Source organism: Eublepharis macularius, chromosome 5 (assembly GCF_028583425.1).
Source record: "Eublepharis macularius isolate TG4126 chromosome 5, MPM_Emac_v1.0, whole genome shotgun sequence".
Taxonomy (NCBI): domain Eukaryota; kingdom Metazoa; phylum Chordata; class Lepidosauria; order Squamata; family Eublepharidae; genus Eublepharis; species Eublepharis macularius.
The window spans coordinates 85,975,806-85,997,393 of NC_072794.1; the positions used below are offsets into that span (position 1 = coordinate 85,975,806).

The window sequence follows — 21,588 nt, forward strand, 5'->3', positions numbered from 1 at the left end:
CAGGACGGGGTTTCTCTGAGGGAGTAATGTATGTACTCCAGAACTCCCGTCGTTTGTCCACTAGGCAGTCATACTCCCTGAAGTGGAACAAGTTTACGGAGTGGTGCGAGGGTTGGGGGGTTGCCCCTCTGACCTCCTCCCTCTCCAAGGTTCTGGATTTTTTGTGGGGGCTTAAACAATCTGGATTGTCAAATTCTTCTGTTAAGGTTTATATGGCTGCGATTTCTGCCTTCCATCCCCCAGTTGATCGAAGGACTGTGTTTTCCCATTACACATCCAAACTGTTTCTGAAGGGGCTCAACAACTTGTTTCCCCCAGTGCGGGTGTTAGTACCTCAATGGTCGTTGCCGCTGGTGTTGACCAAGCTTCTTTCCAAGCCATTTGAACCTTTAGCTACTTGCCCTCTGAATTTACTTTCATTTAAGGTCGCGTTTTTAGTGGCTGTCACGTCTGCCAGGAGGGTGGGCGAGTTGACAGCTCTTTCATGTGATCCTTCTTATTTGAGTGTTCACCCTGATAAGGTGGTCCTAAGAACAAATATAGAGTTTTTACCCAAGGTGGTATCCAAATTCCACCTATCTCAAGAAATTTCTTTACCTGTGTTTTTCAAGGATTACTCTTCAGAGGCAGAGAGATCCCTTCATGCTCTAGATGTTCGCAGGGCTCTCCTCTTTTATTTGGATAGGGTGAAGCCCTTTCCGAAAGATTCCCACTTTTTTCTTTGTTTTGCTGGTCCAAAGAAGGGGATGGGAGCCAGTCCTCAAACTTTGGCTTTCTGGGTAGTGCAGGCTATTCTGTTAAATTATAAATGTGCAAACTTACCTTGTCCCTTGGAGGTACATGCTCACTCCACCAGGTCTCAAGCATCATCAGCAGCGCTCCTGAGAGGTGTCCCTTTACAAGACATCTGTAAAGCTGCGACTTGGGTTTCTGCGGACACGTTTGTCAGGCATTACGCTCTGGACGTCCTAGACAGGAAGGAAATGATAGTGGGTACAGCAGGCCTACAATCAATCTTCCTGTGATGATGCATCTGTGCCTACCACCCAGGTATTTAAGCTTTGTAATCTCCCATGTGGGACTGCACAGGAAGACTGCAGATGAAAAACAGTGTTTCATACCTGTAACTGTTGTTCATCTAGGTCTTCCGTGCAGGCACACATACCCTCCCTCCTTCCCCGCTAATTCTCTTGGTACTTACCTTGTAGTCGGTGGCGAAAGAGGACTGAGGGTACATCAGGGGCACCCCGCCTCTTAGGAGCCGTTTTTTGGTGGGAAAGGACGGCCACGCATGCGCGTTAGGAGGCGGAGACGCCCCCTAGTGGTTCTGAGCTATAAAAAATCTCTGAAGTCGGCAGGCCTGCGCGTGCGCAGTCCCATGTGTGCCTGCACGGAAGACCTAGATGAACAACAGTTACAGGTATGAAACACTGTTTTTTTAGGAGCCTCCCTATCGGTCTCCCACCGGGGGGGGGAGAAAATCATCTGCCCCCCACAAGCGCAATCCTTGGAATATTATTAACTGTGGGCCCCATCCACACCCTTTTGTTTATGTTATGACTGGGGAAATTGGAGCGGGCTGCCATCTGAGATACTGTTCCGTATGTATTGTCATGCGCTGGGCCAGCCCAAGCAGAGGGGTCAAAGTCCAAGCACTAACACAAAGCCAAAGGGGAGTTCAAGATTCAAAAGCCAAATCCAATCCGTAGTCAGAGCACAAGGTAAAACATCAGGGGTGTGTCCAAAATCCAGGTCAAGGCAAGTCCAGGGTCAGTTACCGATAGCATCAAGTCTAGGAGTGAGCTCAAGCATGATACAAGACACAGCATGGTTGCAAGTAGGTAACACTTTGCTTCCATGCCTGACAGTTCCTCCAGACTGGCTTTTATAGCCAAGCATGGTTTGCAGCCAGCTGCTGGGGCTCACTCCTGATGCTACTCATCCTTGCTCTCCAGCAGCTGGTGTCGGCTCAGAAGGTGAGCACTGTGCCATCTCTCCTGCAGCTCTAGCCCCTGCTTCTGTCTGTGGTGCTCTTTGGGTGTGGGTGAACCTGGGAGGGTGGAAGCCCCTGGCTGGGCTTCACGTGTGGCATTGGAAGTCCCTGGCTGAGCTTCCCCAGTAGCATTGGGGCTGGAGAGTGCAGATGTTGATCCTGATCACAGGCTTCTGCTGAGTCAGGGCTAGGGCTGGCTACGCAAGGTTCCTCTTCTCCTGAGGAGTCCTGGCTGGTTACATGAGGCTCCTCAGACTCATCAATTCCAGACTGGGCCACAACACGCATTTTGTGGGTTTTGGATTTTAAATGTATTTATATGTTTTAATGTGTACTGAGCATTTTATTGTACCCCGCCCTGAGCCGAGGGAGGGCTAAAAATCAAATCAATCGATCAGTCAAATAAATAAATAAATACCTTTTGAATATTAATTGCAATATCTTGAATATTAATTTCAGATTAAATTTGGTTTTGTAGTTTGTATAGTTACTCTATAGTCCAGGGTCTCCTATTATGAGTCAGGATTTGGGTGTTTTTTGTAGTTTTAAAGATGCCATTCAGGAGCACTTTTCTCATCCAGCTACAAAACTATAAACCTGTATTCCACACTCTTTTCTGATAATGAACTTGGAAAGCCTTTTGAAGTGGTGATGTGGTTTTTGCAACCTGTTGCCTATCATGAGGAGGAAGAGTTGTTTCTGTCCTCTTTTCCAGGCACTTTACAGACAAAGCCACTCATACCTGTACAACTCTGCACACCATTTTAGAAGAGGATTCTGTACAAGAAACCCGCATTAATTGAAGTTACTTGGAGGAGTTTCATTTACTGATGCCTGAGGAAAGTTGGCAAGACGGTGCAAGATTTTGACTCACAACATGCATCATGGTTCATTTAGGCCAAATGGGGATTATGGTGTGAGAGAGCTTTCCTACCCATTGAAGAAGGCTTTGATTAAGCCCTTACTAAGATACATCCAGTCTCATACATTATAAACTCTTTGTACTGGAAGTCTAACTCCAGGCTTTTCTGAATAATATAGATCGTCCTGATCTTTGTCAATATTGGTCTAAAATTATCTTGGTTATCCTTGTGATATATGATGCCCCCTTCTTTTCTCTTTTGTTTTAGCCAACTTAAATGGCACTTGTGGCATTTAACCAAATATTTTATTTAACATAGAGAGGAAAGTTCAGATGAAATCAAGGGTCAAAAATTTCTGAGGTAGCTCTATATAGATAACTGAGGTAAAATCAATACATGCATAGACTTTAGTTCTTACGTTTCAGGCTAATGAGAGTTTTTTTAAAAAAAGATATTCCCCTGAGAGCTCTCTGTGGCTTCCTCCTCCTCCTCCTCCTCCTTCTTCATCTATCAGGATGATGGTGCTCAATGGAGCTCAATGGATGGTGCTCAATGGAGCACCATCAGTCAATGTCCTGTACCTAGGCAGAACAAGTAAAAACTGAAGAGCCAAGGATGCCCCTTCCCTTCCAGGACCAATCAGATCAACTGACCCTGCACTGGTGAGGAGGAGTCGCTTTCCAATAATAAGGACTTGACCCATTCCCTATGGACCACCAGAGAAAGGGGGTTATCAACATTTCAATAAATAACTAAATACAAACTTGGAAACTTGGACATTTAAAGCAATTCAATAAACTTCATTAGAACTTCATGAACATGGTGCCACTATTAAAAGGCATTGATCCTAGTATATGGTAAACTCTCATCCACCAGGAAAACATCAGTTGCAAGATTCTATTCCAAATCATAATGCATAAGAGAAGGTTCTATGAAAGAAGGTGCTCCTTGAGATTTGCTGGATCTTGACCATATAGGAACCTGGAATTTATCCTAAAATGAACTGATAGCTTTTAACATGCTCCCAAAGAGATTAATGTCAGTTTTAATCACACTCCAGCATTCATAACGGACTGAACTTTTGGGACAATTATCAACAAAAGCACCACATTAAGCACATTAAACAGCCTACTATAAAAGCAGGAGAGGATACAAAGGAACCATGGGGGACTGCTGCTACCATGGTATCCAGGAACAGTGCTGGATTCAAACACCCCTTGATTGTATACAAGATTCTTAAGGGAGAGTGTGAGCCTAATCCAGAACATGCATCTCCTAATCAAACAGATCATCCACCAGCATTCTGGACTGAACTTTGGCTGTTCACTCTCATCCAGCCCATCATAGATCTCAGTTCACATAATATGAACAAGTGAAATAGTGTCTGGTGAATGCACCTAGCAGCTTCATGTATAGAGCTGTGAAGGCCTGGAAACAACAAGCACAAATTCAGGGCAAAAATGTCCCCTCCCCCCCCATAATCCCCCCTCTCATTTTCCAAACAGGAAAACTAGAAAAAATGGAGAAAATTGAGCTGAACAACAACAACAAAGACTTCTGAACTGGATGCTGGGGAGAAGAGAGTCTGATTTCAGCCCTGGCTGAGAAGAGTCGAATACTCACAACTTTGGAATTCAGCCCTGACTGAGAGCAGTTTAACACAGACAAGAGAACTGGGGGAAAGTTGGCAAGGAAGTTTGGGAAATAGGCAAAGACTCCCATTTAGGCCAAAGAAAAGGGATAGATCTCTAGTGAGAGGAGAATTTCCCTACCCAGTCAAACAGGGAATTTGCTCTGAAGGGTGAAGAGATCCCTGGTTTGGTGTGGTTAGAAACTACCTTTGGAGACCTTAAGAGTCAGAAACTCAAGACGCGTACTGGTGTTTCAAGAGAAGGGGTTTGGGTACTGGAAAGAGGGTATCAGTCTTCTGGAAGCCAAAAGTGTCAGAGAATACTCAAAGAAAGTATACTCGGGTGTTTTGGGAAACACTGGGACAAAAACCTCTCAACACAAAGGTTTAAGTAACTGTGAATAGCTTTAAAAAATAGCTGAAATGGAAGGGCTTTCAGCCCCCCCCCCCCCCGCTGGCCCTCGTGTCAAAGCAGCAACAGCAAGCTGCAAGGCTGACGGCGCTAGGTAAGCCTAGCTTCCACAGCTTGCGCACAGAATCCTGCGTGCAATTCCAGCCTTTGGGTTAGGAATCCCACCCCCCTCCAGCGGCTTCTACTCTGGGGGATGTGGTAGAGTCTGAAAATGCTGGCAGAAGTAATGACGGGCCGAAAAGCCTTTGCCTCAGCTTCTGTGTGGCCGTTCGGAGGCCTCTCTATACTTCGGGGAAGGCTCGCCGGCAATGGGGTGGTAAGAAGCCTTCCAAGGCCAGATTCTCGTTTATTCAGGCTCTTTTTTGGCAAGTTTATTTGGGTTGTGGCTCCTTCTTCTCTCTCTCACCTTTTTTCTACTCTGCTCTCCATTAACTAAACGCTGCTACTTTTGGCGGGAAGAAGTACTAATGGCTGCTAAGGCAGGTTTAACATCCAGTACAGGGGTAGGGGCACCCTTTGTGAACTGGAGCTCCCTAGCTCCCCGAACTCACTCTCCTCTCATCAGTCCCCAGGGGATATAGGGGAGAATAATGATGGATCAGAACCCACAAGTCAGGAAGTCAAAGCCCACCTTTTATCCTGGCTTGGCTCAGAGATGAGGAGAGAATTTAAGGAGGAAGAAATTTCTACATATAGAGAATCTAGCCCTTTGGAAGATGAACACTCAATCTCTGAGATGTTAGACCTATCCTCCATTAACGAGGAGGGAGAGCTATCAGAGGAAGAAGAGGACAGCGTGGCCACTACGCAGGTGCCGCTTTTCCCTCAGGAGGTCTATGCCAGACTTCTGCCCAAAGTGTTGAGGGCTTTGAAAATTATGCGAACGTGCCCAATAAAAAGAACACGGGATCTGCCTTTCCACAAGGGTCGGAACAGGCCTTACCTAAAAAAAGGAAGCCTTCAACCAGGCATGCCATTACCTGCTGTTTTCCATGATAATCATGAAGGCAGAATGGGAGACACCAGCAAAATCAAAGGACAGCCAGCCAATTGTTTCCAGGTTGTATTCTTTTATTCCTGATGCGGCTAAGGAAATCAAGTTGCCTGTTGTGGATGACCCAGTGTCCAGCCTGGCTACCACCTCTGTGCTCCCCATGGGGGTGGACGGCCTTCCAAATGATCCCTGTGATAGAAGAATTGAGCAGGCATTACATCAAAATTTTGATGCCTCAGCAACATCAATTAGAGCTTCAGTGACTGGCTCCTTATTTGCCAGAGCAGCCTTCTCCTGGGCATCAGATTTAGCTGCAGCAGAGAGTAATATTCTGAAGGAGATCAAGGACAAGGTCAAGAAAATTGCAGTAGCAAAGTCCATGAATGCCTTCCAATTCTCCTCTAGAGCCATGGGATTCAACATTGTGGCGAGAAGGAACACATGGCTACGGAAATGGGAGGTAGATCCCTAGGCCCAGGCAAAGGTGACAGCAGTCCCATTCAAAGGGACTAATCTTTTTGGTGAGACACTAAAGATATCTCGTGGAAGACAAAGAGAAGAAGAAGGTGCTTTCATCAAAAAAGAGAGACCTGCAGCATAAACGGAGGTTTCAGTCCTTTCATGACTCCAAGAGGGTTCCAAGATACGGGTCATCCAGATCCTCTAAAGGACGATGGCACCCTAGGTCCAGATTGGACAATAGATCCGCAGCCTTCACCAAATTCGGGCAATACAACAAACCACAGAAAAAGGAGTCGTCTGCATGACTACGACGCCTCAAATCCAATAACCAAGATAGGGGGCAGGTTACAGGAATTTGTGGACATATAGCATCAAATGGTTTTGGACAGATGGGCTCTGGACATGGTAACAAATGGATATTCCTTGGAATTCAAAACAATGCCACCGAACCATGTTTTTCAGTTACCAAGAAACCCATCCAAAAACATCGGCTTTTACTACAGGTGATTCAACACCTAACAGAAATCAGGGTGATAGAGCTGGTTCCACAAGGTCAGAGGAACCAAGTGGTTTATTCCACCTTCTTTATAGTCCCAAAGAAAAATGGAGACATCAGAGCCATACTGGATCTTCAGTGGCTGAACCGATTCATCAAGACTCGCAAGTTTCGGATGGAGACACTCTGAATGATAGCAATGGCTATCCAGAAGGGAGATTTCTTATCTTCCATCGATCTCTTGGAGGCTTATCTTCACATCTTCATAAAGGAGGCATACCGAAGATTCCTCCATTTTGCTTATGATGGGAGGCACTTCCAGTATCATGCACTCCCTTTTGGTCTCAAATCCTCTCCCAGGGGAGAGGTACTGGTAACGCTGATGGCCTTACTCAGATTACAAGGAATATCACTTTTTCCTTACCTAGACGACATTTTAATAAAGGAACCTTCCATGCAGACAGGACTGGAAGCAATGAAAATGACATTGGACTGCCTAGAGAAACACGGATTCGTTGTCAACACAAAAAAGAATTCCCTCAAACCACTGCAGAAAATTGTTCATCTGGAAGTTCTGCTGGACACGGTAGAGGACAGGATGTTTTTATCCGTAGAGAGACAAAGGAAGCTGCAGTCCCTGATTTTACAGATCCGGAAGAATCAATATCAGGTCATGTCTCTGGCATAACTGGTAGGATCCTGCCAGGATGTGCGACAATGGGCAAGATTCCATACACACCCACTTCAATGGTTCCTGCTTCCTTATCAGAGAGCCATAGCTCACAGAAAGCACGTATTGGCAAAAGTTCCAAGAAGCATCCTTCAACAGTTGGAGTGGTGGATGGATCCAGACAGGTTCCAGTTAGGAGTCCCTCTCAGGGAGCCAAAGAGAGTGGTGCTAACAACAGACACCAGTCACTGGGGCTGGGGGGCTCACTCCCAGAGCAGAACAGCCCAGGGTCCCTGGTCACAGAACAAGAAATCCAAGAGTATGAACCTGCTAGAACTGAGAGCCATAAGGAATGGACTACTACAATTCATGAGTCAACTGACAGGAGCCCATGTCCTAGTAAGAACAGACATTGTGTAGATAGCGGTTGGATGAGCAGCGTCATTTGCTTGAGCAGGTTCTCTTCAAATTTTGCAAACTGTGCCTCAAGGGAGTGGTTATTAGTTTTTGCTGCTGCATTTGTTTCTACAAGTTTCCTGTCGGCCATTTTGGATAGCTCGGCCTTGCTGCGTTCCTGAGGCATAGTTTGAGTTGTGCTGTAAAAGAGCTGCTGCAAATTTCTTGCTGATTTTGGATAGATCTTCTTTTCCCTCTGCGTCTGCTTTCTCAAATATATAATGCAGGGTAAGCGATATCAGCTGTTTTCCAGGGTTTACAGGGAGGAAGGAGACAGAGATCTTTCAATGTGCGTCCATACCCGAAGGCTCCGACGCCACGCCCCCAGTAAGAACAGACATGATGGCAAAGTCATATTTGAACAGACAAGGGGGGACCAAGTTCAGGACCCTACACAAAGAAACCAGCCTCATACTAAGCTGGGCAAAGAAAAAATCCAATCTCTGAAGCCAGTTGACATGGATGGACTGGACAACATTCTAGCAGATCGATTAAGCAGAGGAAAGATAGATCAAGGAAGTCTTCCAAAGCGTATGCAACAAGTTCGGCTCTCCAGACATGGACCTGTTTGCCAATGGTCAAAACTGTCAGGTACCAAGATTCATGTCCAGAAGAAGGAAACCACAGGCTCTGTGCACAGATGTTCTGAACTGTGACTGGCCAAGGCATCTTGTGTATGCTTTCCCACTGATTCAACTAATCCGCAGGGTGATACAGAAAGCCATAGAACGATGAGCGGAGATGATACTAATAGCACCACATTGGCCCAGGAGAACATGGTTCCAGAATCTGAAGAGCCTATTGATCTTGGAACCCTGGTGCCTACCCATCAGAAAGGATCTGCTGACACAAGGGCCCCTTCTACACTCACAGCTGGAGATGCTTCATCTCACTGCTTGGAGATTGAACACCAGCAGCTTAGACAGCTAGGCTACCCAGATGAGGTGATCTCAACCATGCTAGCCTTGAGAAAGAAATCTACCAGCAGAAGTTATAACACTACTTGGCAAGTGTACCAGAATTAGTGTTCAAGCAGACAGAAAGACTCACTACCAATAACCATTAATGAGGTCCTACTTTATCTGCAGGAAGGTCTGAACAAGGGCCTGAGCACAAGTACCTTAAAGAGACAAATGGCAGCTATTTCAGCCATAGGGGGGTGTAGGAAAGGGAAGCCCCTCACACAACATCCACACACAAACATATTTTTATGAGATACGGCTTTAATTAACCCATCTCAAATTCATAGATTCTCTACTTGGAGTCTCAACATAGTGCTGAGGGCACTGACTAGAGAATCTTTTGAACCTATGGCAACGTGCCCCTAAAGGAGTTAACTTTCAAAATGCTTTTCTTAGTGGGGATTACTTCAGACAGAAGGGTATCTGAGCTAAATGCGCTATCAGTGGATAAAGAGCTTTGCATTTTTCACAACGATAGGGTCGTTTTGAGACCAGACCCAACCTTTATCCCAAAAATTAATTCTACCTTTCATAGGGGTGCAGACATAAATCTACCATCATTTTGTACCAACCCCAAGCATAGAAAGGAAAGGGAGTGGCACTATCTAGATGTTCGCCATGCCCTCAGCTTCTGTATAGATAGAACTAAATCTTTCAGAAAATGTGAATCCATGTTTGTCTCTTTTAGAGAGTCATCTCTGGGGGGGGGGGAAGAGTATCCACTTTAAGCAAGTGGAATGCATTAATTTGGCTTATAAGGCTAGAGAGCTGGAACTACCAGAAGGGGGCACAGCTCATTCTCTCAGAGGGGCAGCCACTTCGGCTGCATATAGATCCTGTCCCTCGCTGGAGATGATATGCAAGGCAGCAACTTGGAGGTCAGTTCACTCCTTTACTAGGCATTATAAAATAGACCAAGTAGCCTCAGCTGAGGCCACCTTTGGGAGAAGAGTACTTCAGCACACGCTCTAAATCTGGATAGTTGAGTAACCCTCTCTGGGACACACTGCTTTTATATGTCACAATAGTAAGGACTGACCCACTCCCTATGGACCACCGGAGAATGGAAATTTAAATATCACTTACTGTGAAGCTTCCTTTCTTGGTGGTCTGGGAGTGGGTCAGTCCTACCCATGCAACAGAGAAGGAGGGTGTGCTGCATTATGTCTATTATAAATGAGGTGGTTAGGAATATGAATATTGAAACAGGATATGTACATAGTTGGCAACAAGAAGTAATCTTACTGTTTGTTACAAGTTGTGTTAATGTTAGTAAGTAGAATCTATTCCAAAAGGTGGAGGGGAATTGTCTACCGACTACGAAGGCTCACAGGGACTCAAGGCTTGAGAAAGAACTGAAGTGCCAAGGAAGCCCCTCCCCTTCCAGGATCAATCAGATTGACTGACCCTGCACTGGAGAGGGGGAGTCGCTTCCCAATAGTAAGGACTAGAGATGGGCACGATCTGAATTACGAATGTAAAAAACCCACGAAAATGGCGATTGCGCGATCGTGACCCGGCGGATTGTGATCGGCCACGGCCAACGATCCAGCAGTCGGGAGAGGCCTGGATCGGGGCGATCGGGCTCGGTTCGGGGATCCAGACACTCAGGTGCCAGCAATCTATTCCCCTGGCAATGGAGCCAGGGGAATGCCTGAGCTGTGTTTGCCCTCCTTCTGTTGCCCTGGAAACCCAAATGGAAGCCCAGCTTTCCTTGATCAGCAGGGCTTCCTTCCAACCACGGAGCAGCAAAGCAGTCACCAGTTGGGAGAAGACACCCAGGGGAGGGAGGGGGAAGGGGGTGTTCTGTAGCCAAGGGCACTCCAATCGCATTCCCGCAAACCCTGATAGGCAGCTCTGACAGCCAACCACAGACCTCCTGTGTTGCTGAATGGGACCCATGCTTTTAAATAGTTGTGGTCTCCCAGGCTGGGTTTCACTTTCTGCGAGCATTGGAGTGGGACAGAGCTCTTGCTTGCTACTTGCTAGCCTTTGGAGAGAGAGAGAGAGAGACTGAGAGAGTTGGCCGCCGCCACAACCCACCTTCCCACATAGCTGGGAATACCAGCATGCCCCACTTTGGCATCCACGATCCACGGCTCGGGAACGGGAGATGATCGGTGTGGATCATTAATTCGGGATTGTCGCCGGCACCGATCCACAATCAGCTGGATCGTTAATTTTTTTTGGATCGTGCCCAACTCTAGTAAGGACTGACCCACTCCCGGACTACCGAGAAAGGAAGCTTCATGGTAAGTGATACTTAAATCTTCCATTCTCAAAGATCCTATAATATGCCTAATTCAGCAATAACACATTAAAAATAAAGTGCAAAGTATAACAAATAAATTTTGCCTGCCAAGCAATAAGTTCATTTCAATTAAAATTTCAGTAATGGATTTGTTATAGTTAAAATGTTAACAGAATGCCTGCCACACATCAGGGCAGCCTTTAAAAACATCCACGAAGAGTGACTTTTCATGCCTTCCTAAAATGCCTTTCAGACATTTTAGAGTCTTGAAGGACTTTAAAAGCCAGCAGCTTAAATTGAGCCTGGAAGCAAGTTGGTATCACCATTTCAGAATAAATGTTACGTGTTGAAAGTGGCTCACCACAGTTAGCCAGTGAGCTGCTACATTAATTGAAGCTTCCAAATTATCTAATGGCAGCAACACTTTAAGTGTGGGTTATGGTAGTCCAGTCTAGAGGTTACAGTAATATGGATCATCAAGGCTAAAGTGGAAGAATAGCCAGGCTTTCAGCTAACAGGTGGGTGCCCTTAGTCTTGATTACTGTGCCTCCACAAAGGGGCATATGGTAACAATGTCCCTCTGTTCCCAAAATCCAACTTTTCCCCTGTATATGAATAAGGGACAATTAAGGATAATTTAAAGTAAGATGTAATTGAAAGATGGTGTTTTTACCAACAACACCCAGGTATTTTCCAGTGACAAAGCTTGGCTCAAGAGCACCCCCCCCCCCAACTCTTTACATGATCTGCCAAAGATAAAGTCATTCCATCCAGTGCTGGAAAATCAGTCTCCTTTAGAATATCATTTTTCCCAACCAGCATCATCTCCATCTTTACTAGAGTCCGTTCCAGCTTGTTCCCACTTAGCCACTTGGCTAAAGGTTTTAGACACCATTTGGAGACATCCATAGCAGCTTTTGTGTACTTATATTTTACTTATTCACTTAATTTATATCCCACCTTTCTCCCTGATAGGGATCCGAAGTGGCTTACATTGTCTACCTCGCCTCCATTTTATCCTTACAACAACTCTGTGAGGTAGATGAAGTTGAGAGTGTGTACTGGTCCAAAGTCACTCAGCAAGCTTCTGTGGCACAGTGGGGATTTGAACCCAGGTCTTCCATATCCTAGTCCAGCACTTTAACCCCACTACACCATACTGGCTTTCCAATATTGGGTGTGATCAGCAACCTGATGATAGCCAAACCAAGAGCTACAAATGATTTTATTTAGTGACCTGAAAATACTGAAGATCATAGGCAGGAAAAATGACCCTTGAAGAACTTCACAGAACAAATTCCATACTATCAATTCTGCTATCCTATTAGACTGAAAAGGACAAAACCATCAGAGAATCAGCCGTCTAATTCTCCAAGCCATTAATTAGGTCTAATTAACAGGAAGCCTCTGTGAATCACCTAATTAACTGGTGCATTGTTACCCAATATCACCACAATCATGGTGATGCACTTCACCAATATATCATCTGTCATGTCAAAGGCCACTTTTTAAAATTTGGATAGAAAGGTGGAGCAAAGATAATTTAAATAAAAACTAATACTTGCTAACATGAGTCTGAAACGCCAGTTCAGTTTGGGGAGTACAGTGTTTGTGAATGTCCAGTAGACGAGACTCTTATTTCAAGACATAGCACTCCCATAAGTTATTCTGGTGTCTCCAAATCAGGTAAATATACTGTAGACACTGTGTGCATCTAGCTTAGACAAATCTAATGTGGACACTTCACAGATCTTGCTTTGGTGATCACTACACTTAGTCTGAAACATGGGAGTGATTTACAGAAGTGACTCTTCTTCCTGAAAATGGAGCATGCTACCAGCTATCATTCTTTTAACTGATGCAGAGCAGGCGACCCTGTATAAACTTGTCACACTTCTAGTTACAGTGAAATAGCTATAGAGTTTGGCATACTATGCGGCAAAGTTCCATTGTAAACAGGAGTAACAATTAATATGGAGCATTTTCCTCCAGTTCCAGCAACTTTCCGTGTGTTTCAGTACGTGCATGGCCTAATTGGATTGTGGCTGGTCTAGGGAACAGTAACAGGCAAGATCGTTCAGAATAATGAACAGCAGCCAACATGTTCTGCCATGATATAGGCACCAACTCCAGTGAACAGTCTGCTGTTAATAACTTTGGCCTCTCTGCTAGGAAGGGCTGAGTGTTCTGCGTCAGGGTCTAGTGGAGGCCTTTTGCAGTGCAGTGTTTTCTGGAACTTCAGTTGATTTACTGTTAAATATCCTTCAAAGCTTCATCATTTATCAGCTAAGTAGCAGTAACCTAAAAAGAAAGGAACTTGGAAAAATATACATCATCAGCTGTTCTCTTGCATTCGAAATTTAGGCTGGTCCCTACAAAACTGCTTACCTCAGGATTGCCACATAAACTGCATAGCAAATCTCACACCAGAAAGAAAACATTGCTTCTCACTTTGTGCAGGTTAATTGAAACAACAAGTAAAATGTTATTTCAGGCATGGAAATGACCTCCTTCAACCCTTCTGCAGTTTATAGTTGTTGGGTTAAAATTGTACTGGATTTTCCATTTTAACTACTGCCAGTGGGGAAACAAATGATACCTCCTTTGTTCATGCAAGTTGTCAGGGCTAGATGTAACTATTATTGGCACAGTGTCTAGAACTGCAGATGCCTTGCTCTTTCCAGTGCCACCAGGCGAAAACAAAACACTGTCATGTTTGTCAAATGCAATAAATGGTTCAGAAATTTGTTTAGTCTTGTAATTCTGGTTGTCACAGTTTGGGACATTTGATGGTGATATTGGTGGACAGTGGATTCATAGGATAAAGAAGGTAGACCCAATATTTTAATGCTGTTAACTTCCAAAAGATACAGTGTTTAAGAAAGAGTTGTATCTCCTTGTTCAGAAGCAGCATGGTGCATGATGTGTCATGTTACACATCTGATGTGAATATCGTTCCTGATGCAAAGCCTACAATGACACTCTCCTTTGCATTTTTCTGTGGCATCCTTTAAATGTTCTCTCTGCCCTGTGGCATTCACATAGCCATAAGCAACTACCATTCAAATGAGTGCTGCATCAAAACGATCTAGCCACATGGAACTGGTATTCTGCTAGGCATGATGTTTCCATTTCCATGGGAAAAGCCCACATGATCAGCCTGCCTACAGTACCAGGTTGTCAAAACATAGGTCTCAGTTGTATGAAATCTGCTATTGGATTATCAGCTCCCACACAGCTGAAATAATTTTAAGGGCATGTGAGCCATAGATCTGTTTGAAATGCAACCCCACAGCCTTGGAGGTAGTGAAATGTCAGGGAAAATGTATATTTTAAGGAAGATCTTATGTCTTCCACTAGAACTGTCAGCCTGTATTCTGGCTTATGATTCATTTTTAACTAGTTGGTTAGGATGCATCCTTTACTCTGCAGCCTAGAGAGTGGTCTGGAAACAGAGAGTGATCAATGGATGTTTTGTTTAAAACTTTTATTCCTCCATTTGGCTCAAAGAGCTCCTCATGGTTGCTTACAAACTAAAACAATTTCCGTAGAACTATGTAAATAACAAGAATAATGTGGCCCAAGAAGCCAACAAGATACAAGTTAAGCCAAAATTCTATTAGTAAGTCATCTTAAGAAATCTCAAATCAAGTGATTTATATTTTCTTGCGAGAAAGATATGGCTTTCTGTTGAGGCACTGTTCATATGAATTATTTTGAGGGATTTCTTCTAGAGATATTTGAATCACCAGAATGCATGGATACTTAATTTTTTTTTAAACTTCGAAGTTTTAGGACTAAATCTTTTTGTAATCCATGTGTTTTTTCTAGGTGTGAATGAATGTGCACTCAACAATGGTGGTTGTTCTCACATATGCAAAGACTTGAAGATTGGCTATGAATGTGAATGTCCTCCTGGATACAAGCTCCTGGACAAGAAAACATGTGGAGGTAATATGCATGGGAATGGCAGTTTCTTGCCGTTCATTGTCAGACACACATAATTATAGCTTGCTTCATGGTCATTCTTTCTCCAGATGGGCTTGATTTCAAACTGTTGATGGCTTTCAAACTCTCCTTCCAGACATCGATGAATGTGAGAATCCTGATGCCTGTAGCCAGATCTGCATTAACTACAAAGGAGATTATAAATGCGAATGCTACGAGGGTTACGAGATGGACACCTTGTCCAAAAACTGCAAAGCTGTAGGTAAGCAAATGCTTAAATCCATTCTACTCACCAGTGTAAGTCTTAGAATACCAAGACCAGCTTTTGGACTGGGAAGAAACCAAAGGAAGATTAGAAGCCACAAAGCTGATCCTTTTTGCAGCTGTGTTAATTTTTATTGTTGTTATATTTACCCATAACCGCCTGAAAATAAGATCAGAAAGCAAAATCTCTTGACTGAGGTTAGTAAAAAAAAACACATGCACACAAAGATGCAAGTTGGGCCAGTCTTCTGCAGCTCTCTTGAAACTACCAGTTAGGAGTGTGCACCAATATATATATATGGTTGACCCAGATCCAGGTTTCATAGAGATCAAAAAACATTGGTATTCCTTAAATCTGGGTCAGATTCTCTAATCTGGTTAGAGAATCCCCAATTTATCCTGCCGTTATTTCCAGGTGGAATACTATCTGGAAGGCTGAGGGGGGCATTTTTCAAGCAAACTCCACCAAATTTGCAGGGAACTTACTCCTGGCTGTCCATTAAAGACCCTGTCAAGCACTGGCGGGTCCGTGTGGCAAGTTGGCGGGGGCGTGGCCATGCTGGCAGCACTTGAGACGGGTCCATCCCTTCTGGCCTGTACTGCATATATATATATATATATATGGTTGACCCAGATCCAGGTTTCATAGAGATCAAAAAACATTGGTATTCCTTAAATCTGGGTCAGATTCTCTAATCTGGTTAGAGAATCCCCAATTTATCCTGCCGTTATTTCCAGGTGGAATACTATCTGGAAGGCTGAGGGGGGCATTTTTCAAGCAAACTCAACCAAATTTGCAGGGAACTTACTCCTGGCTGTCCATTAAAGACCCTGTCAAGCACTGGCGGGTCCGTGTGGCAAGTTGGCGGGGGCGTGGCCATGCTGGCAGTGCTTGAGACGGGTCCATCCCTTCTGGCCTGTACTGCAGCCGCCTGGCCGGCTGCCTGACATTGCCCTGGGAGCAAGGGTGCGAGGGCTCCCCACTGACCTCAGAAAGGTCACCCTGGGGTAAGATGCAAATCCCTATCGTCCCCCAAAGGTGCCTGCCAAAGCTGGCTCTTACTTCAGGGTCAGAATTCAGATCGCTCTCTCCTCCCTGGTCATGGCTTGGAGCCCTCCTTTTATCCCTCCCTTAACTCCAGCCCCACCCCACCTCCCATGCTCCCACGCCCAAGGTGATGGCCAGCAGCTGAGCCAGGGATAGCCACATGCCTTGGCTCCACCCCTGTCCTGGACCCAGGTAGGTGCTCGCCCCTGTTCCTCCCATCTGCCCCCATCCCCATCCCAGGGCCTCCTGCGCCAATTTGACTCCGGGCGGATCGTCCTTCCCTGACTGGTTCCAGAGAGCAGGCCCGCCCCATGGGCGAGTCTCCCAGCCCTGGGTGCAGCCAGCGGTGTTTCCAGCCCGGCGGAGCAGACGTGACACTCCAAGAGCCATCCGCCAGGTGTACAGTGGTGAGGCTGCAGCTGCCAGGGCCGTCGGCTGCCCAGCCACCCCCCATTGCAGCTGGCCCGCCCACACAGGGCTGGGGGAAGCTCGCCAGGACCAAGCCTCCAAGGACCCCTTGCCCTTGTGTCACAGCTGGGCCACGGCGCCATCCACCTCCCTGCCTGGGAACTGCTCGTCCTCCCTGCCTCCGCCACCAACCAGCAGGCTCCCGCACCACTGTTGCTGTGAGCCACGGTGGGCCTCTGCCGCCCGGTAAGTGCTGTCGACGGGCGGAGGCGGCTCATCGTGATGGTTCCCATCGGGGTCGGCAGGTGAGGCCAGAGCCATCCCTGGACAGACCCCACAAGTTTCAAGATGATTGGAACCAGGGGTCTAATTCTGTGGGCCCCTGAACAAGGTACCCTCAACTATTCTCCATTGTTTCCTATGGGGAAATATTTCCAAGGCTTTCCAGGCTAAGGGAAACCTTAAGGAAAGGCAGCCCCTGGCCAAAAGCCAAGATCAAGTCTCACTCCCAGTGCAAGCTGAACCAACAAAGCCCAACAGAACCAAACTACAGCAAGGGAACCAATGTCGAACCAGAGAACTCCAGTGTTAAACTAGAGAATCCCCAAGCTGCAGCAAGTGGGAGAGTAAGACTCGCTGGAGCCTTGGAGTGTATAAGACACTGGTGTCAACTTGAAGGGCTCTTTTGGAACGCAGGTGGGGGTGGAAGGGTGAGATAGGAATCCACTCTGCCTGCTGCCTCCTGTCCTGCTGCTGTTCTTGCACTACTCTCCTGCTGTGGTGCAAAGATTGCCTCCACTTTGTGTCACTTCTCGCTGGATGCTGCTCTGTCATTCCCCCGCCACACACACACCTCACACCACCCTCCTGCTGCAGTGTGAAGCTTACCTCCTCTTCACTCCATTTCTCTCTGGCTGCTTCTCCATCCCCCGCAAGCCTCACACCACTGTCTTGCTGCAATGTGAAGCTTGCCTCCACTTTGCACCGCTGCTCTTGCTCGCTGCTGCTCTGCCTCTGCTGGTTGCCTGCTTTTCTCCTCTGTAAGGTGAGGGTAATGCGGTCGAATAATCTAGACCATCAGAGTTCAGCTCCCCTGATCCAATCTGGAATTCTCCAATGTGATCCAGCACAGTTCCCAAATCCTGGCTCACCAGTTCATGACTCTTGGATCGCACACTACTACTACCGCTTTGCTTTGTCTAGAAGATATGAATGGCTCACTTCAGGCTGCTTACCTTGTGTTTGCAGTGCATAAGCCACTTGGTGTACACACACAAGAAAACATAATGCATAAATTGTTGATATGTGAACCTTACCTGCAGACAGACCTATTAGATTTAGAATTCCAGAATAGGTGTTTTTGTCATGCCATTTTCCATGCTTTCTCAGCTTCTCACCTTCCCATTACACCTGGAGTGAGGTACACAGCATCTCCTATAGACGTATTTTTGTTCCTTAATGCATTACTTCACTCCATTCAATCTGTGGACTCTCCAATACTGTTTGTCCCTTTTCTAGACTTTAGACACATACACAAATACTTCACATGTCCCCACTGCACATCTGTAATCTGTATGGAAAGAATATGATTAAAGGGGTGAGGGCAAGGCGACAGAAAATACAGAGACAACTTGATGGAATTAAAAAGGCTGCAACTTTTATTGGCTTACAGTTTATGGATCCTTGGTATAGTAGAGAGCTCAGATCCAAACACCGGCTGACCTGCCTGCTAGCTGATGTCTCCCTCACCCTCTCAGACCAACTGCTGAGGGAAGAACCGTAGGATGACAGGAAGTGGGATTCCACATGGGTGCAAACCTCCACATGGATTCCCCTGCCACTTGGCAGTAAGCATGCCTTCACAGCCCCCAAGCTGGGCATGTCCCTGTCACGTATCACCCCCAAGATCCCTTTAGAGGTCCCCAATTATGAGGAAACTGGGCTCACAGGCCATACTTTCCCCCCAGAAGGATTCGTACCCAATGCCAAAAAACTGCCTCTACTTAAAGTTGTAACAAAGATGGAAAAGCAAAAACAGTATATCCAAAAAAATCCAGTACTATGTTACAGAACTCAAGACATCCAAGAAAGCATTCCTCAACACAGGCTAGACTGGGGGTGGGGGGTGGGACCCAGAGTCTGCTGAACCAAGGATGGAGGTTGGGTGGGAAGCAGGACAAGAGCAAAGAACTGGAAGCCCAGCCAACTTACTAAAATACACCTGGTGCAGAGGGAAGACTGCTCTTAAAATCCTCTGACCAAGAACTGCCCCCCAGGTCTGTCCAGCCACCTCCTGATTGGCTAGCTGAGCAATTTGAATCTGAAGCCATCCATGTAATAGTGTGGAGACTGTCAGGAGCCACTGGGCTCTGAGAGCCAAGCTACAAGTGACGCCTTACACAGGTTGGACACTTGTCAGCTTCCCTCAAGTTTTGATGGGAAATGTAGGCGTCCTGGTTTTACAGTTTGGCTCTCCATTACAGCTGCAAGACCAGGATGCCTACATTTCCCATCAAAACTTGAGGGAAGCTGACAAGTGTCCAACCTGTGTCAGGCGTCACTTGTAGCTTGGCTCTCAGTTAAAATAGCAGCTGCCATGTGCTGCACCCCCACCACCCCCGCAGACCACAAACAGGGTCCCCCAGACAGGCTGGGGCTGGAGCCTTCAGTAGCTGGGTAGAATGAAGATTGATTGACATTCTTTCTAGCTTAATGGAGTCATAGGAAAAATGTAACATGCAAAGCAATGTTACCTGGATCTCATTTGTAGTTATCTGCATGGATTTTAATAGATGGATATCACTGTAAGAGACATTGATTTGTTTAGATCCAGAAAGGTTAGCCGTGTTAGTCTGTAGTTGCAAAAAAGTAAAAAGTCCAGTAGCACCTTTAAGACTAACCAACTTTATTGTAGCATAATCTTTTGAGAGCCACAACTCTCTTCGTCAGATGCATCTGATGAAGAGAGCTATGGCTCTCTTATGCCACATTAAAGTTGGTTAGTCTTAAAGGTGCTACTGGACTTTTTACTATTGATGTGTTTGTGAACATGAAAATACACTGCAGATGTGTGATTCCTCCATTTCCCAAGTTCAGAAAAAAAGGTAATGTGTGGCTTATTGCTCAGCTGATGCAAATGCAACCTTGAAATGCTGGTGAGAACAGATGCAAGTCCTTCCTGTTCTTGCAGACGATTTCTCTGAATCTGAAAGCAATTCTGTTTCCTCCCAGCTCAGACATGCTCTTAAGTAATATGAAGCAAATGGATCTGAGACCTGTGCTGTTCTGTAAAGTGCTGAGAAAGAAAGGTGACTTTCAGGGTTTTGTTTTGTGGCAGGGAAGAGCCCATACTTGGTTTTCACAAACCGTCATGAAGTACGCAAGATCGACTTGGTGAAAAGGGACTACTCCCGTGTCATCCCTATGCTGAAGAACGTTGTCGCTTTGGATGTGGAGGTGGCAACAAATAGAATATACTGGTGTGATTTATTCTATAGGAAGATCTACAGGTGCGAAGATATCACTCAGCTATCCTTAGGCATGCTTCTGGCAGGGCCAGAAATGACAAACAAATTTACAGTGTATATTGTAAGTGTAATCTTGCCATGGTAATTCATGCTTTGATTACATCGAAGTTAGATTCCTATTACATGTTCTGCATGAAGCTGCCTTTGAAAACAGTCCAGAAACTTCAGCTTGTCCAAAATGTGGCAGCCAGATTACTGTCAGTGGCTGGATACGGGGATCGTTTTAGTCCTGTGCTAAAGATTTGCACTTGGCTACCCATTTGTGGCTGGGAACAATTCATACTTTAAAGCCATTAAATGGCTTGGAGTTAGAGTACTTGAAGGACCGGACCAGCAGCTAAGATCTTCCTCATATGCCCTGCTCTCCGTGCCTCCTGCCTTCAAAGGTACAGTGGGTGACAAACACAGAGAGGATTCTTGAGTGGTGGCACCTCATCTATGGGATGCCCTCCCCCTTGAGGCTTGCCTGGCACCTTTGCTTTTCACTTTTAGGTGCCAGGCCAAAATGTATCTTGTCATCCACTTCTTAAATTAAGGTTTTGATCTTTTCACACCATTTTTAACGTGTGCTGGAAACTGTTAACTTAGTTTAAAGCTGCTCAGTGTTCTTATGCTGTGGCTGGACTTTCAATTAACAACTTAGAGTGCTGTACGCTTTTCTTATGTTTTGTTTTCTAAGCTGCCTCAGGCAGGTTCCCTGGAGAGCTAGCATAAAAATTTTATAACTAAATGTGTAGTTCGTTCATTAAGAATTAAAGGATGGTTAGCGATCTCTGGCAAACAGTTTTGCTCCCCACCCCCAAATCACTATTCTGGACGGACATTTGCTTCTGCAACCCTGAGTTTTTGGCAATAAGAAAGAGAACAGACAAATGTATTGTTTAATGGAACAATCATTTCCTCCTTCAGCTAAAATGTCCTTCCCCATTAAAACAGCTTTTTATTAGGAATGGAAGAACTGACCCAAAGAAACAATTGTTCATATTTGGCTATGCCCCCTCTGTCCGGTAACATGCAAACTAAAGCAAATTTACATAATTGGTATATTTACACAATAATGTTATTGCAGAACAGGGCTTTGCTTGCAGAATTTTAGCTGTGGTGTAGAATTTTCCTGTTAGGATGCTAATGCTGAAACATCATACCATTTCTTTTCTTTCTCATCCTCTTCACCTCTCTCCCAATGTCATCACCATCACTACTT

The 21,588-nt window shown here is 45.5% G+C and overlaps 1 protein-coding gene across 1 annotated transcript in view; it reads left to right on the top strand.

The window, feature by feature from the left end:
• Window positions 1–21,588, top strand: part of LRP8 (LDL receptor related protein 8) — a 295,799-nt gene that overhangs the window by 249,867 nt on the left and 24,344 nt on the right. The window contains 3 exon segments of the mRNA XM_054980392.1: window positions 15,021–15,140; window positions 15,274–15,399; window positions 20,195–20,366. Coding sequence (XP_054836367.1) covers window positions 15,021–15,140; window positions 15,274–15,399; window positions 20,195–20,366 — 418 coding nt within the window.